We start from the raw sequence: 18,913 nt of genomic DNA, 5'->3' as shown, positions 1-18,913 counted from the left end.
TACCAAGTGCTTTCACTCACTCTAGTCCCTGCTGCCCTATACTACGAACCACTGTCAATAGTGGGACGCGATGTACCCAACCTTCGGACTGCTATCAGACCTTTCAGCACCGTAATTTCTTTTGGTGGAGGTTCTTTTGGAATATTTTTCCTGAGAGAGACAGCGAAAAAATTCCTTTTCGGTATCTTTCCACTGGAATTTTTATAGGATGAGAAACAGACTATCGATCACCCTTTCCAGTGACTGTCCACCAGGGAGATTTCATGAAGAGCGAAAAACCCCTTTGTTTACACAGTCACGTCTGCGTATGTTTCTACAAAGCGCATATGACACACCTACGTAAAAATAACGCAAATTGTATCACGTTGCGCCGCGTATAACACACGGACGTGCGATCCAATCGCACAGCCTATAGATACTTGTTATCTATAAGCCCTACGATCACTATCACGCTACACCTAGTCCACTTGAGACCACCTAGTTCACTTAGACCTCCTAGTCCACTCTGGTCAATACGTAAGGCTGCAAACCTTTCATGCCGCGAGCCTCTGCTAACTCAGCGTCTCTCACGGGATCCCGATTTTTCCCGGGGTTCAATACATCCACTCCTACTTTCAATCACTCAAATATACAGTGTTTTTCTGTACAGAAAAATATCACTCCCTCTGACTGATAGCTTGTTCCAGAGGTAGTACACCTTAAACAAAATATTATAATAATCTGCTTTTAAATTCGGATATTTATGTGCTATAGTATGAATGTATTCTATCCCGCCCTAAATTGAACTGCTATTGTGCGGTTATAACTTGCGCTCGCAACTCTACGCAACCTTGCGTAAACACGCGACCGTGCGTGTTCCTACGCCACATGCTTGCTCCTGTATGCTGTCCTCGCATACTGTACCACGTGTACAAACGTGCGTTCTCAACTCACTAATCCACACTATATCACGATAAAAGTGAGCAACAAAATACTATTGCTTACTAACACAACACACAATTGTTCCTTACATTCGCTGGAAGTCACCCACAAAGATGATCCCCTCTTGAATGTATACCTAAACGTTTAGGCTGGAACTGCGTTTCGTTTTTTTATAATTACTCCCTTAACACTAATTCAAATATATATATAGCAAATCTATAATGACTATTGACTATAATTTAAATGCTATGATTCAGATTGGATAGCTATCTTGCAGAACATACACTGATAAAAATATACACATAATTATAATAATATAATATATAATTTACTGCACTCCTGATACCCTTCATATGTATTCGTAAACACACTGAATGACTAGTTTCTCTCAGGGCCTCTATTATTTGCATATCAAAGATATTTTCCTTGCTCTACTAAAGTGGTTAAACAAGTTAATTAACATTTCAATGGCTAGCCTACCATAGCAAACAGAGTTAACTAAATCCTGGAGGGAAAAAAAAAAAAAAAACTTTTTTTTATATATATATATCTGTGTGTAATTCTTCCATCAAGTATTCATTTCACTATTAATTCTCACTAGGCCCAATTGAAACTATTTGTAATTGACTATGGCATGGGTTAAATAAATTCATTGGTAGCTTATAAATGGTGTTGGATTTGTACATATATGTTGTTTCTTTGTGACAAAGGAAACTGATTGTTTTAAACACACTGAAAGTCAGCTGTTAGCTAAGTTGGATAAAGTGACCTTCCTAAAATGGCCACTGCTCCTCCCACTCATTCCCATGCCATGTGGCTTGAACAAGATGGTGGACAGGCCATGTGGTTAACCCAAAATGGAGGACAGACCATGCGGCTCTTTTGTCACAAAGAAATCACACTCTATACAAGCACCAAAAGTTACTTTAGGCCTGGGTTTAAAAGTATGCGAATAGGCCTGAGCATGCTAACACAGCTATATCATGCCTATGCACCAATTTTTAAATGTTCTTTAAATTTACTTAACAGATAAACAATCCAATCTGAATCAAACACAATATGACTTATTTGAACTTTGTTTTGCAACAATAAAAATACGCTGTAGCATTTTAAATATTGTGAGAAACACATTGTCCCTTGAATTTCATATCAGCACCTTACTGATAACACAAAAAAACAAAACAGCATGTGATTCGGCAGCATCAAGATGCGTCCATCGTTAGCTGGTAGACCACAGCCGCGTTTGTACAGTGCATCATTAAGAACGTGATATCCTGGTTCCAAGCCCCCATCTGTTAGAGTCAAATTACTTTTCTAATATTTAAAATGCCAGCTCTAATATATACTGTGAACGCCAGGTGCATCTTATTACCATATACGATAAAAGTGCGCTGTACGTCGCAAACACTACATCCCTTAAGAGAAAACAATACACGCACACATTTCTGAGTTCCAAAGCTCATTGATGTATATATTTGTTATTAAAAGGATATGTATACAATATATCACATGTACAGTATATATATATATATATATATATATAGTTACATGGTTACAATTTACACAGGAAGCAGTTATTACAAACTAATTCATTACAGACAAGGCCAACATACAGTTACCATCTCCCTCAATGCACACTCCGCTCTCCATATCTCTCCATTCTCACAGCAGCAGAGTAACCGCAAAATACCATCTCCATCAGCGCCCAGCAAAACAACAGGAAACTCTTCTGTGTGGGATCAGCTATGCACTGTAAGTTGGGGGAGTATAGGTTTTCTGTTATTGGTCCAGGGGAGGGAATTTTCTCATTCATGATGGGTCATTGGTCAGTTCCTATGCAAGCAACGTCCAGCCTTGATGGAGTAATTACAGGAGATAGCGACTGGTTCCTTTCTGCAAGCATGCTGTCTTCCAGGACATTCATTGTTCTAATAAGAGTGACTTTAGCTATCATACATTTAATCATAACTACTCATTGCAATGTGCTACAACCTAATCACAGGCATCAAATGAATCCACACATTAATCTGGTTACTTTGACACCAAGCACGGCATGTCCATCTTGCTCCGCTCCAGTAATACACATACATGACGTTACTCCATTATATAATTTAAAACCTTATGATGTCTGGTGCTTGATATGTTTAAATTTATGTGATGTATGAAATATGTGTTGAATATATCTTTGTGGCATGTCTGTGTAAATGCATATGTTACCATATATCGCTGTGCGTATTCGCAAGCATAGCGACTCATTATGTGGAGTCTGTATGTTCTCTCTATGTAATATTTTTGACTTCGACAGGGCCAAAGGATTTTCTGAGGCGGTCATTCAAACCATGTTGAAGGCCCGTAAACCGGCTTCTGCTCGGATTTATCATAGGGTCTGGAATTCTTACTTTGCTTGGTGCGCCACTAACAATCATGACGCTTACAAGTTTAGTACGGCAAAACTTTTGTCCTTTTCACAACAGGGCCTGGACTTGAGCCTTCGTCTGGCCTCCATCAAGGTTCATATCTCTGCCTTGTCAGTTTGGTTCCAGAGAAAAATTTCAACTTTACCTAATGTTCATACGTTCACTCAGGGTGTGTTGCGGATTCAACCTCCTTATGTCCCGCATGTGGCTCCTTGGGATTTGTCTGTGGTTCTGGAGGCATTACAAGAGTCTCCGTTTGAACCTCTTTTATCTGCTGACCTTAAGTGACTTTCTCTTAAGATATTGTTTCTACTGGCTAGTGCCTCTGCTAGACAGGTGTTGGATTTGGGTGCCTTGTCTTGTAGGTCCCCCTATCTGATTTTTCACCGTGACCGGGCGGCTCTTAGAACACATCCCGGGTACCTACCTAAGGTGGTGTCTTCTTTCCACCTTAATCAGGAGATTGTGGTTCCGGCCTTTGTCTCTCCTGAATTGTCTTCCAAAGAGCGGTCTTTGGATGTGGTACGGGCTCTCCGTATCTATGTGAAGAGGACAGCTCCCATCAGGAAGTCTGATTCTGTCTTTGTACTGTTTGGTTTTCACAAACGTGGCTGGCCTGCTCACAAGCAGACCCTGGCTAGATGGATTAGAATGGTGATTGCACATGCTTACGTACAGGCTGGTCGTCCAGCTCCTGCGACTATCAAGGCCCATTCTGCTCAGTCTGTTGGACCTTCTTCGGTGGCCCGCCGCGTTGCGACCCTTGAACAATTGTGCAAGGTGGGTACGTGGTCCTCAGTGAACACGTTCATAAGGTCCTTTGCCTTTGATACATCCGCCTCCCAGGATGCTTCCTTTGGATGCCGGGTTCTTGTGCCCACTACAGTGCGTCCTCTCCCATGAGAAACTGCTTTAGGACATCCCCGATGTTATTCCCTGTGGAACCCAGTGTACCCCGCTGCAGAAAACGAGATTTATGGTAAGAACTTACCATTGTTAAATCTCTTTCTGCGAGGTACACTGGGTTCCACAGGGCGCCCACCCTGACGCACTTAGCTTCTTTGGGTTTGTATGGCATTAGCCGTTGACACCTTCTCCTTTCTTGAGAATGTGGTGTATGTGGCTACTAACGGTTGTCTCTTTTACCTGCTACTGCATTGGACTGGTTAATAAAACTGAGCTCCTGTGCACGGAGGTGAGGGTTATAGAGGAGGCGGTGCTATGCATTCTAGGAACAGTCAAAGCTTTTAGCCTGTTGGTGCCTCGGATCAAGATCCTACTCTACACCCAGATGTTATTCCCTGTGGAACCCAGTGTACCTTGCAGAAAGAGATTTAACAACGGTAAGTTCTTACCATAAATTTCATTTTTCTTCTGGTTATAGCCTCTGCCTGCAGTCTCAGATTTAGGGACACTGTCCTGTCGCTCCCGAATTTTTCATCTTTCATCGAGACAGAGCGGACCTTCGGACTAGACCTAGTTACCTCTCCAAAGTGGTATCCAGTTTTTACCTCAATGAGGTAATAGTAGTTCCAGCTTTCCAATCACCAGACCTCTCAGCCGGTGAGGCTTTCTTGGCTGTGGTCCATGCTTTTCAGATCTACGTGGACCATCAGGAAAACGGATTCCCCCTTTGTCCTATATGGATTCCATAAGAGGGGTGGTCAGCTAACAAACTCTGTGCAGATGGCTCTGTATGACCATCTCACAGGCTTACATGTAGGCTAACCTTATTATTCCAAATACAGTATGTGCTCTTTCTACTCGCTCTTTGGGTCCTTTGTGGGCAGCACGCTGCGGCGCGTCTGCTAAACAGCTCTGCAAAGCAGCCACGTGATATTCTGTCCACACGTTTCTTAGGTTCGATGCCTTTCATACATTTGCCTCTCAGGATGCTTAATTTGGACACCGGATTCTTCTCTCCTCTCAGGAGCGTTCCCTCCCATGAACAACTGTTTTGGGACATCCCCAAGGTAATCTCTGTGGATTCCTATGCATCCTGAAGAAAAAAATAAGAGTTATGGTTAAACGTATCTTTGCTTACTCTTTTTCTTCGAGGTCCGTAGGATCCACATGGCGCCCACCCTGACGTATCTGGCTTCTATGGTTTACTTCTCTTGGTCACCAGTTCCCTTCTCTTTCTATGAGAGTATGTTTCCTGTGTGTACGTTTTTTCCTTCTCTCCTATCCAGCACCTGCATTGGGCTTATTAACAAAACTGAGGAGCCTGAGCTGTGAGCGGGGTATGGCGTTTATGTGCATCCTGGGATCTCAAAGAAAAAGAGTTACCAAAGGTAAGTTTTACCATAACTCTTATTTTCAATGTGACAGGGAGCCAAAGCATACCACAAAAGCTATACTGGAGGGGCATAACATCAAAAAAGTGAATGTTGTGAAGTGGTCTAGTCCAAGCAGATCTAAAAAAATGGAGTATCTTTGGCAACATTTAAAAATTGCTGTCAACCAATAACCACCATCCAACCAACCTGTGGAACTTGAGCACTATTGCAAAGAACAAGATCAGATTTGTCTAGTGCAAAACTGACGGTGTTTCCACCAAGTATTAACTCTGGGGTGGGGAGGGGTTGAATATTATTGCAATCGCTTACTGTATTTTCAGTTTGACAAATGATAGGATTACATTTTATGTGGCACATTTTCTAGTACTTTTTTTATTGATTAGTGGGAGTACATTTCAACTAAATCATGTTTTAACGCAGCAAATATAAAAAAAACGGATTGAGTACCTTTGCAGCCACTTTATGTCTGCTTATAATATGTTTTGGCAGTAAACATTTAGTAGTATCAGCATCTTTCTCTTGACTACAGACATGGAGGTCCTCGCACACCGTTGGACAGCAGCTCCTGTGGTAGCACTGAAGAATTCTCTGGAAATGTCTCTATCAATGGACATAGGAGCCACAGTGCAGGTGATTGTAGCTGGGAGACAGGACACCAGCAGTATTGATAAATGTTTAAGATGTGCATTTAACACTGGCCTGTTCTGTCACTACAGTTACTAACCACAAGGAGAGAGATTCCCCCGATGAGAGTCTGCTGTGCTGTCCTGAACCAAGTGAGTGGGGAGAGGAGGGAAGGGCATATGAGTAAGTGAGGAGAGGAGGAAAGGACATCTGAGTTAGTGGGGAGAGGAGGGAAGGACATATGAGTAAGTGGGGAGAGGAAGGAAGGACATATGAGTAAGTGAGAAGAGGAGGAAAGGGCATCTGAGTGAGTGGGGAGAGGAGGAAAGGACATATGAGTAAGTGGGAAGAGGAGGGAATGGCATCTAATGGGACTTAATAGTGTCTAATAGTCTGTATTTTTATTTAACCTTGTTTGTTGCTTCTTAACCAATTAATTTATCTTGAAAGCTTTTCTTATATTTATGTTAAAATATTATATGACTGCAAGAACCCATTGTATTTAATGTATTATTTGTAAAACCATATAACTTATTGTTGGATTGAATAGTATTCAATATTATGGTGTATCTGGAGTTTAAAGCCGAGTAAAGGCCTCTGCATGAGATAAAATATGGTCATGAATGACCAGGTTTGTTGCGTGGAAAATACTGCAGTGCTGTTTGTAGTAGCAGCTATTGCTCAGAATTGCAGTGGTAATTACACGTCTGTGCAAAAAAGAAATTTTATATAGATATATATATAAAATGAAAGTTGTGTTGCTTACTGTTGTGCAGGATTATTTCTTTCTTCTCTTTTCCAATGCCTTCCCATCTCCCCTTTCTCTCCCTATTGTGCAGGGGAGTTGTTGTTTTTTCTCTCTCTCTCTCTCTCTCTCTCTCTCTGTCTATCTCATCCTCCCCGGGACTCCTTCACTCTGCCCTGCCACCTTGCCCCCTTTCCTTTCTCTCTCCTGTGACCTCTCTGCCCTGTCATCTTGTCTCATCTCCTATTTCTCTAACGTCCTAGTGGATGCTGGGGACTCCGTAAGGACCATGGGGAACAGATGGGCCCCGCAGGAGACATGGGCACTTCAAGAAAGAATTTAGATTCTGGTGTGCTCTGGCTCCTCCCTCTATGTCCCTCCTCCAGCCTCAGCCAGTTTGAATCTGTGCCCGGACGAGCTGGGTGCTGTTTAGTGAGCTCTACTGAGCTTGCTATAAGAAAGTATTTTGTTAGGTTTTTTTTATTTTCAGGGAGCTCTGCTGGCAACAGACTCCCTACATCGTGGGACTGAGGGGAGAGAAGCAGCCCTACTCTCTGCAGATAGGTCCTGCTTCTTAGGCTACTGGACACCATTAGCTCCAGAGGGATCGTACACAGGATCTCACCCTCGTCGAGCCGCGCCGCCGTCCCAATCGCAGAGCCGGAATACAGAAGCCGGGTGAAAGAAGCAAGAGGACTTCGAAATCGGCGGCAGAAGACTCCAGTCTTCACTGAGGTAGCGCACAGCACTGCAGCTGTGCGCCATTGCTCCCACACTACACCCACATACTCCGGTCACTGTAAGGGTGCAGGGCGCAGGGGGGGGGCGCCTTGGGCAGCAATTAGAGACCTCTTTGGCAAAAGTTTGCATATATACAGTTGGGCACTGTATACATGTATGAGCCCCCGCCAAAGATTGTACATGAAAGCGGGACAGAAGCCCGCCGTCGAGGGGGCGGGGCTTCTTCCTCAGCACTCACCAGGGCCATGTTTTTTCTCCACAGCACCGCTGAGAGGAAGCTCCCCAGCCTCTCCCCTGCAGTTACACGGTAGAAAAGGGTAAAAAGAGAGGGGGGGGGGCACATAATTAGGCGCAAAAATCAATATAAACAGCAGCTACTGGGTTAACATTAAGTTACTGTGTTATTCCTGGGTTAATAGCGCTGGGGTGTGTGCTGGCATACTCTCTCTCTGTCTCTCCAAAGGGCCTTATGGGGGAATTGTCTTCAGATGAGCATTCCCTGAGTGTGTGGTGTGTCGGTACGTGTGTGTCGACATGTCTGAGGTAAAAGGCTCCCCTAAGGAGGAGATGGAGCAAATATGTGTGTGAGAGGGTGTCTCCGTCGACAACGCCGACACCTGTTTGGATATGTGTAATTAAGTGCTAAGGTGAATTTATTGCACAAAAGATTAGAGAACAGACAGGGAATCTACCCATGTCTGTCCCTATGTCGCAGAGACCTTCAGAGTCTCTCAATGATCACTATCCAAAATAATAGACACTGATATCGACACGGAGTCTGACTCCAGTGTCGACTACGATAATGCAAAGTTACAGCCAAAATGGCAGAAAAGTATTCAATATATGATTATTGTAATAAAAGATGATTTGCATATCACTGATGACTCATCTGTCCCTGACACAAGGGTACACATGTTTAGGGGAAGAAAGCTGAGGTAAATTTCCCTCCTCTCATGATGAAAAAGAGCGGGAATCTCCAGACAAGAGACTGCAGTTTCCCACAAAGAATTCTCAGGGAGTATCCTTTCCCCACTAGGGCCAGGATACGATGGGAATCTTCCCCTAGGGTGTCACGTTTGCCCAAAAGGTAGCCCTGACGTAACAGCTATCCTCAGGGATCCTGCAGATAGCGTGTACACTACTCAGACCGGCGATTGTGTTGGCATGGGTTTATAGCGCTGTGGCAGTGTGGACAGGTACCTTATCAGCAGAGATTGAGACCCTAGTATGTATATATATATATATATATATGTATATATAGAGATATATATATTAAAGATGCTGTCTTAAGAGATATATATATATATATATATATATATAAAACATGCCCAAAGAGACATGAGTCTACTGGGTCCTAGAGTCAAAGCTATGTCGATTTCTGCTTGACGTGTCCTGTAGAATATGCAATGGACAGATGATGCCGACTTAAGAGGCATATGGAAGGCTGAGGATTGTGTGGAGAAGGGTTCTCGGACCTGGTCTCCACAGCTATCGCTGGTAATTCTGATATTTTGCCTTATATTCCTGCACAGCCTAGGAAAGCACGACATTATCAAATGCAACCTTTCGAACAAAGAAACAAGAAAGCCCGAGGTGCGTCCTTTCTTGCCAGAGGCGGGGGCAGAGGAAAGAAGTTGCACAACACAGCTAGTTCCCAGGAACAGAAGTCCTCCCCGGCCTCTACAAAATCCACTGCATGTCGCTGGGGCTCCACAGGCGGAGCTAGACCCGGTGGGGGCACGCCTTCGTAAGTTCAGCCACAAGAGGGTTCACTCCCTGTTAGATCCCTGGGCAATAGATATTGTGTCTCAGGGATACAAGCTGGACTTTGAGGAGATGCCCCCTCACCGACGGCTCTGCCGGCTTCCCCCCACGAGAGGGAAACAGTGTTAACTGCAATTCACAAATTGTATCTTCAACAGGTGGTGGTCAAGGTTCCCCTCCTTCAACAAGGAGGGGGTTATTATTCGACCATGTTGTAGTCCCGAAACCGGACGGTTCGGTCAGACCCATATTGTATTTAAAATCCCTGAACATATACCTGAAAAGGTTCAAGTTCAAGATGGAATCGCTAAGAGCGGTCATTGCAAGCCTGAAAGGGGGAGATTTTATGGTGACTCTGGACATAAAGGATGCATACCTTCATGTCCCCATTTATCCACCTCATCAGGCGTACCTCAGAATTGTGGTACGGGATTGTCATTACCAATTTCAGACGTTGCCGTTTGGTCTCTCCACGGCCCCGAGAATATTCACCAAGGTAATGGTGGAAATGATGGTGCTCCTGCGGAAGCAAGGTGTCACTATTATCCCGTACTTGGACGATCTCCTCATAAAAGCGAGATCAAGAGAGCAGTTGCTGAACAGCGTATCACTTTCTCTGGAAGTGTAACGGCAACACTCCTGGATTCTATATATTCCAAAGTCGCAGTTGGTTCCTACAGCTCATCTGCCTCTCCTAGGCATGATCCTAGACACAGACCAGAAAAGGGTTTATCTCCCGATAGAGAGAGCTCAGGAGCTCATGACACTGGTCAGGAATCTATTAAAACCAAAACAGGTGTCAGTGCATCACTGCACTCGAGTCCTGGGAAGGATGGTGGCATCATACGAGGCCATTCCCTTCGGCAGGTTCCATGCGAGGACCTTCCAATGGGACTTACTGGACAAGGGGTCCGGATCACATCTTCAGATGCATCGGTTAATCACCCTATCCCTATCCCCCAGGGACAGGGTGTCTCTCCTGTGGTGGCTGCAGAGTGCTCACCTTCTCGAAGGTCGCAGATTCGGCATTCAGGACTGGGTCCTGGTGACCACGGATGCAACATCCTGGAACTAAGGGCCATATACAACGCCCTACGTCAAGCGGAGTCCCTGCTTCGCGACCAACCGGTTCTGATTCAGTCAGACAACATCACCGCAGTGGCTCATGTAAACCGCCAAGGCGGCACAAGTAGCAGGGTGGCGATGGTAGAAGCCACCAGAATTCTTCGCTGGGCGGAGAATCACGTAAGCGCACTGTCAGCAGTGTTCATTCCGGGAGTGGACAACTGGGTAGCAGACTTCCTCAGCAGGCACGACCTCCACACGGGAGAGTGGGGACTTCATCAAGAAGTCTTCACGCAGATTGCAAGTCGGTGGGAACTGCCACAGGTGGACATGATGGCATCCCGCCTCAACAAAAAGCTGCAGAGATATTGCGCCAGGTCAAGAGACCCTCAGGCGATAGCTGTGGACGCACTGGTGACACCGTGGATGTTCCAGTCGGTCTATGTATTTCCTCCTCTTCCTCTCATACCCAAGGTGCTGAGAATCATAAGAAAAAGAGGAGTGAGAACAATTCTCATTGTTCCGGATTGGCCAAGAAGGACTTGGTATCCAGATCTGCAAGAAATGCTCACAGAGGACCCGTGGCCTCTGCCTCTAAGACAGGACTTGTGCAACAGGGGCCCTGTCTGTTCCAAGACTTACCGCGGCTGCGTTTGACGGCATGGCGGTTGAACGCCGGATCCTAGCAGAAAAAGGCATTGCGGATGAGGTCATTCCTACGCTGATAGAGGCTAGGAAGGATGTGACGGCTCAACATTATCACCGTATATGGCAAAAATATGTGGCTTGGTGTGAGGCCAGGAATGCCCTTACGGAGGAATTCCAGCTGGGCCGTTTCCTTCACTTCCTACAGTCGGGAGTGACTTTGGGCCTTAAATTGGGTTCCATTAAGGTTCAGATTTCGCCCTTATCCATTTTCTTTCAAAAAGAACTGGCTTCTCTGCCTGAAGTTCAGACGTTTGTAAAAGGAGTACTGCATATTCAGCCCCCCTTTTGTGCCTCCAGTGGCACCTTGGGATCTTAACGTGGTGTTGAGTTTCCTGAAATCACACTGGTTTGAACCACTCAAAACGGTGGAAGTAAAATATCTCACGTGGAAGGTGGTCATGCTATTAGCCTTGGCTTCGGCTAGGCGTGTGTCAGAATTGGCGGCTTTGTCACATAAAAGCCCTTATCTGGTTTTCCATGCGGATAGAGCAGAATTGCGGACCCGCCCACAATTTCTGCCGAAAGTGGTTTCATCCTTTCATATAAACCAACCTATTGTGGTGCCTGTGGCTACTACTGACTTGGAGGATTCCGAGTCACTGGATGTGGTCGGGGCTTTGAAGGTTTATGTAGCCAGAACGGCTAAGGTCAGGAAAACAGAATCTTTGTTTATCCTGTATGCTTCCAACAAGCTTGGGGCGCCTGCTTCAAAGCAAACTATTGCTCGCTGGATCTGTAACACGATTCAGCAGGCTCATTCTTCGGCTGGATTGCCGCTGCCTAAATCAGTTAAGGCCCATTCCACAAGGAAGGTGGGCTCTTCTTGGGCGGCTGCCCGAGGGGTCTCAGCATTACAGATTTGCCGAGCGGCTACTTGATCAGGTTCAAACACCTTTGAAAAGTTCTACAAGTTTGATACCCTGGCTGAGGAGGACCTTGTGTTTGCTCATTCGGTGCTGCAGAGTCATCCGCACTCTCCCGCCCGTTTGGGGCGCCTGCTTCAAAGCAAACTATTGCTCGCTGAATTTGTAACACGATTCAGCAAGCGTATTCTACGGCTGGTTTGCCGTTACCAAAATCGGTCAAGGCCCATTCCACTAGGAAGGTGGGCTCTTCTTGAGCGGCTGCCTGGGGGGTCTCGGCACTACAGCTGTGTCGAGCTGCTACTTGGTCGTGTTCAAACACTTTTGCAAAATTCTACAAGTTTCATACCCTGGCTGAGGAGGACCTCATGTTTGCTCTATCGGTGCTGCAGAGTCATCCGCACTCTCCCGCCCGTTTGGGAGCTTTGGTATAATCCCCATGGTCCTTACGGAGTCCCCAGCATCCACTAGGACGTTAGAGAAAATAAGATTTTACTTACCGGTAAATCTATTTCTCGTAGTCCGTAGTGGATGCTGGGCGCCCGTCCCAAGTGCGGACTTCTTCTGCAATGCTTGTATATAGTTATTGCTTAAATAAGGGTTATGTTATAGTTGCATCAGAGTTTATCTGATGCTCTGTGATTGTTCATACTGTTAACTGGTTGTTTTAACTTGTTATACTTTGTGAGTGGTGTGGCTGGTATGAATCTTACCCTGGATTCCCAAAATCCTTTCCTTGTACTGTCAGCTCTTCCGGGCACAGTTTCTCTGGCTGGGGTCTGGAGGAGGGACATAGAGGGAGGAGCCAGGGCACACCAGAATCTAAATTCTTTCTTGAAGTGCCCATGTCTCCTGCGGGGCCCGTCTGTTCCCCATGGTCCTTACGTAGTCCCCAGCATCCACTACGGACTACGAGAAATAGATTTAGCGGTAAGTAAAATCTTATTTTCTCTCCTGAGACCCTCCTCTCTGCTCTGTCACCTTGTCCTCTCTTCTATCTCTCTCCTGGACCTTCCTCTCTGCCCTGTCATCTTGTCGCCTCTCTTATTTCTCTTCTGAGACCCTCCTCTATGCCTTGCCACCTTGTCCCGTCTCCTATCTCTCTCCTGGGACCATCCTCTCTGCTCTATCACCTTGTCCCCTTTTCTCACTTTCCCCTAGGACCCTCCTCTCTTTCCTGCCACCTTGTCTCATCTCCTATCTCTCTCCTGGGACCCTCCTCTCTACCCTGTCACCTTGTCCCCTCTCCTCTCTTGCCTAGGACCCTTTTGTCTGCCCTGTCACCTTGTCCCCTCTACACTCTTTCTCTCCTGGGACCCTCCTCTCTGCCTTGTCACCTTTTTCCCTCGGGTTGAGGATGGAATCCCGGCAGCCGGATCCTGGCGGTCAGTATTCTGATAGCGGGATCCCATCCGTCCGAATGCCAGCAATGGGGCGAGCACTAGAAAGCCCCTTGTGGGCTCGATGGCGCGCTGTGCTCGCCACAGGTTCTATTCCTACTCTATGGGTGTCGTGGACACCCACAAGTGGGAATAGCTCTGGTGCAGCTGTCGGTATTCTCGGCGGTCGGGATCCCAGCGTTGGTATTCTGACCGCCAGTATCCCGACCGCCGAGATATTAACTACATCCTGTCCCCTCTACTCTCTCTCCTGGGACCCTCCATTCTGCCCTATTACCTTGTCCCCTCTCCAAGGTCTCCCATGGGACCCTCCTCTCTGCCCTGTCACCCTTGCCCTGTCTCCTCTCTCTCTCTCCTGGAGCCTCTCTGTACTGGAATCTTTTTTGCTCTTTTTCTATCCTAGGCACTTTCTCTCTGCCCTCCTTCTGAAAGCTATCCCCTCAACTCTAGTGTGAAACTGCTAGACTGACATTAATGAGATTATGTACACATGGATGTGTACATTTCAGTATTTTTGCATTCACGCTACTTACTTTGCAATAATATCAATATTTATTTCAATCTACTGCAGATTACCTGTGGTCACTCTTCATTATGCTGTCTGCGCACCTCTTTTGCTGACACTGGCTCACATTGCTTGCATGTCTTACTCTAGCTACAACTATCATAAGTATTGTGTTAGTTCATATTGATTGGGTGGTGGCACATGACTTTTCAATCTGAGGTATTGATGACGCGCAAAGTAATTCCCAATGCATGATGGGGCAGGATGCATCTTATGCATGGCAATGTTAACCTGCTCTCTCTTTTTCTTTTCCTTTTCTCTCCCAATGTGTGTGGCTCCACCTGCAAATCACTCCTGCTGCATACATTTTACCACCTCTTCACCCAAATTCTTGCATCATCCAAAACCATTTGCATGTATCTTTTTCCTTCACATCTCCATTACTGTTTATCACTTTCTCCTATCTGCGTTCTTTCCTACTCACTTGTACCATTTGTTTTGTATAATTTAACGCTACTTCTTACTCTCAATTTACTGCCCTCTTTTACCTCATAATTTAATTTCCAATTGTGTTTTTAATTCTTATTTTATCACACCCTTAAAACACTGTTCTTTGTTTCATCCACATTGTCCTTCTTCCACAACTTCTGTCGCTCATATTTACTTCACTTTTTTCTCTTATATGGATCTCTTTCATCTTTTCACACTTACATTACGCATTCTCTGGGCAGTTTTGATGCTGTCTGCTCCCCCTATAGTGCCTGGTTTCTGCTGCACAGTTGGGGTGGATTGGAAGTCCCTTACCACCCCAGCCTGCCTGCCACTCACCACAGACTATTTCCCGGACAAGCAGAGCCTGCAAAACGATTACACGGAGGGCTGCTATGACCTACTGCCGGAGGCTGACTTAGACAGGTGAGATAGAGAAGGGCAAACAAATTCAGATATATAAGTGTCTTTTCAAAGTCCTTTAGTGATAACCTTTACAGTAGTTAGGCAGGGCTTATCCTACCACTCTGATCTGCCACAATTTTGGAGGGTTTTGCCGGCAGTCAGCAACAAGTCATTACAGACTGATCCTCCAGTTGTTGCTTGCATAAATCAGCCACTCACTGACACGGAGATGCTGAATTGGTGCTTAGCGTAAAATCTGCATTTCTCTTACGACCTAGAGGATGCTGGGGTCCATTTAGTACCATGGGGTATAGACGGGTCCTTTGGGAGCCACTGGCACTTTAAGAGTTTAATAGTGTGGGCTGGCTCCTCCCTCTATGTCCCTCCTACCAGACTCAGTTTAGAAAATGTGCCCGGAGGAGCCGATCACAGCTTGGGGAGCTCCTAGGAATTTTTCTAGTTTTATTGTTTTTTAGAGTTGTTAGGTAGAGGAAAGCTGCTTGTAACACCTTTCCTGCTACGTGGGACTTAGGGGGTGGAGTAGGAACCAACTCTTGAATAGTGTTCACTCTAGGTGTCTTTCACAGGGCGCTGCGCCCTGCCCCTTTTTTAGACACCTGAATGCCGCCCTGCCCATTTGTGTGCGCCCTTCCACCCCGCACTTTGCTGCCCGCCGGACCCCGCCAAGCCACCGGACACATTACTGCAGTAATCCAGTGTGCTTAATCACAGTCACACTGTCTCCCTGCATGAGAGACAGAGACCTCCGCGGCCCGCCCCGTCTGTACCGCCCCATCTGTCCCGCCCACCTCGTCCGTCCCGCCCGCCCACCTCGTCCGTCCTTAGTTGTCAGCCGCCGCATCTCCCCTCCTCTGCGAGAGACAGGAGGGCTGGGTTTGCCTCTCCCGCCGAGGCAAACCCAGCCCTCCCTCCTCTCTGTGTGCATGGCCAGACACCCGCGGGCAGCCCCCATCTCCCACCAGCCAGTGCCACTGGCCAGCGTACCCATCTACCGGAGTGTGACCCTCAGCTGCCAGAGTGTGAGTAAGTAGATACACACAAAGTAATGAACATGTATTTTAATGCATTGCCATATCCTGCCCCCACCCCCTGCATGTGACCCCATTTACCCCCAGCCTTTGTGTGTGGCACACTTTACCCCCCTCACCCTGGTTTGTGCGCCCCCCCCCCCCCCCGTGTGTGTGACACCTTGTGCCCTCCTGCCCCCCCCAACCCCCTGTGTGTGGCCCCACTACCCCTTGTCTTATGTGTGTGCGGAACCATCTACCCCCCCCCCCCCCCCCTCCTCCTCCAATGTGTCTCAGTGCTTTCTACCTGGTGCAATGTTTCTCGGTGCTCTCTACCTGGTGCAATGTTTCTCGGTGCTCTCTACCTGGTGCAATGTTTCTCGGTGCTCTCTACCTGGTGCAATGTTTCTCGGTGCTCTCTACCTGGTGCAATGTTTCTCGGTGCTCTCTACCTGGTGCAATGTTTCTCGGTGCTCTCTACCTGGTGCAATGTTTCTCGGTGCTCTCTACCTGGTGCAATGTTTCTCGGTGCTCTCTACCTGGTGCAATGTTTCTCAGTGCTCTCTACCTGGTGCAATGTTTCTCAGTGCTCTCTACCTGGTGCAATGTTTCTCGGTGCTCTCTACCTGGTGCAATGTTTCTCGGTGCTCTCTACCTGGTGCAATGTTTCTCAGTGCTCTCTACCTGGTGCAATGTTTCTCGGTGCTCTCTACCTGGTGCAATGTTTCTCAGTGCTCTCTACCTGGTGCAATGTTTCTCGGTGCTCTCTACCTGGTGCAGTGTGTCTCAGTGCTCTCTACCTGGTGCAGTGTGTCTCAGTGCTCTCTACCTGGTGCAGTGTGTCTCAGTGCTCTCTACCTGGTGCAGTGTGTCTCAGTGCTCTCTACCTGGCGCAATGTGTATAACGTGCTCTGCCTGGCGCAAAGTGTAGAATGTGCTCTGCCTGGCGCAATATGTATAACGTGCTCTACCTGTCGCAGTGTGTATAGGAGGTTCTACCTGGTGCAGTGTGTATTAGCTGCACTATTGTGTGGTGTAATGTGAATTGCCACTATTATGTGGCCATGCCCCTAACCCCACGAAAAACAACGCCCCTAAATTTTCGCCTTTGGCGCGCACTGCCCATTCTTTATCATGTGGGAATGGGAGGACCAAGCATTATAGTATGTACCTAATTTTGCCCTTCTAATTGAAAAATGTGCCCTCCCGAACGAAAAATGTGCCCTCCCGAATGAAAAATGTGCCCTACCCGTGATCAGCACCCTGCCCTAAAAAATTCCTAGAGTGAACACTATTGAAGTTAATGGTTCTCTATCTCCGCTGACATCACACTGAGCTCCTGAGGGTGCTGATCGCAAGCCCACGAGGCAACCGCTCACTCCCGCAGCACGGCCGCCACCCCCTAACAGAGCCAGAAGAAAGAAGAGTGGCGAGTTCAGCGCCGGCGGCCCGGTTTGCGGGTTGCCGGCGGGAATGGCGGCACAAGGGTGGGAGCGCAGCTCTGTCAGGCTGTGCTCCATGAAGGCTCATCAACAGGTTACTGTAGACACGGCTGAAGGGCGTCCTGGGCCAGCGCGATCACCGTGACACTGGTAATGTAGCTAACAGGTGCTAATCCCGCTGTTAGCATTAAAAACCTCAGGCCAGTATAAACATAATGTGCGGAAACCCGCGCTCCATTTCAGGGGGCGGGGCTTCTCAGAGCACTCACCAGCGCCATTTTCTCCCTGCAGAACGCTGAGACACGCTGATAGGGAGTGCTGACCCTCCACCTAACTCCAGTTACTGCGATACCAGGGTGTAATAGACAGGAGGGGGATAGTGTAGTTAGTACTATTTAACCTATTAAGGTTATTTAGTCTGCGCCAGGCTGTTATCATAATAACTGCTCACTGGGGTGCTGTGGGGCTGGCTCCTTATACTCTGTGACTCTCTGAAGGTAATCTGGGGGAAACTGTGTCTGACATTTTCCTGTATATGTGTGTTTATGTGTATATATCCACATTACCATGTCTAAGGGCTGTGCTGCAGAAGGTGTAGCTTCCCCTGAAAAGTCTATCCCATGTACTAAGGACTGCAATGTGCTTTCCCAACCTGTCGAATCCGAACCCCCATGGGTGGATTCTTTAAGGGGAATGATATCACAGATTTTATCACGGATGTCACATAATGAGAAAAAGATGCAGTTTTTGAGAAAGTCTTTAGAGGGTTTACAGCATTCAGCTCCTACTCCCTCAAATACCCTAAAAAACGTACACTTGCCCAAATAATGCAAGTTGACGCTGATACCGACTCTGAAATAGGAGACGGTAATGGGGATAAGCAGATGGGGGATGCATCCCTTGCTAAGGGGGTGCAGTTGATGATTGAAGCCATTAGGTATGTTTTGCATATTACTGAGAAGGTACCTGAGCCGGAAGAGGAATCTTATTTTACGGAAAATAAGAAATCCTCCCTCACCTTCCCTGTTTCTAACGAGCTGAACTCTTTGTTTGAAAAATCCTGGAAAAACCCAGAGAAAAAATTCCAGATCCCTAAAAGAATTCTCATTGCTTTTCCTTTCCCTGAAGAGCATAGAAAGAAATGGGAAAACCCACCTATAGTAGACGCTTCTGTATCTAGGTTGTCTAAAAAGGCGATTTTACTTGTCCTTGGTTCAACCGCCCTAAAGGAGCCGGCTGACCGCAAGATTGAGACTATTCTCAAATCTCTATACACTGCTACAGGCGTGGCTTTAAGGCGCACTATTGCTTGTGCGCGGATTTGTAAAGCCATAGTAAAGTGGTCAGGCACATTACTAGAGGACTTAGATACTATGGAAAGGTGTGACATTGATTTGTTTTTGCGTCACATACAGGATTCTGCTGGGTTCATGGTGGAGGCCATGAAAGACCTTGGTATGCTGATTGCAAGGGCTACTTCCATGGCGGTATCAGCA

At 46.8% G+C, this 18,913-nt stretch overlaps 1 protein-coding gene across 6 annotated transcripts in view; it reads left to right on the top strand.

Annotated features, from left to right (window-relative positions):
• DEPDC5 (DEP domain containing 5, GATOR1 subcomplex subunit) overlaps positions 1–18,913 on the top strand; it is a 358,748-nt gene that overhangs the window by 219,169 nt on the left and 120,666 nt on the right. For 4 of the 6 annotated variants that reach the window (XM_063913058.1, XM_063913055.1, XM_063913057.1 and 1 more), the window contains exons 24-26: positions 6,168–6,268; positions 6,355–6,414; positions 14,785–14,968. In XM_063913058.1, the coding sequence (XP_063769128.1) occupies positions 6,168–6,268; positions 6,355–6,414; positions 14,785–14,968 (345 nt within the window). The remainder of the gene's footprint in view (positions 1–6,167; positions 6,269–6,354; positions 6,415–14,784; positions 14,969–18,913) is intronic. The other 2 variants (XM_063913059.1, XM_063913056.1) reach the window with 1 other exon arrangement.

This window comes from Pseudophryne corroboree, chromosome 1 (assembly GCF_028390025.1).
Source record: "Pseudophryne corroboree isolate aPseCor3 chromosome 1, aPseCor3.hap2, whole genome shotgun sequence".
NCBI lineage: Eukaryota > Metazoa > Chordata > Amphibia > Anura > Myobatrachidae > Pseudophryne > Pseudophryne corroboree.
This window is presented reverse-complemented; position numbering and strand designations above follow the sequence as displayed.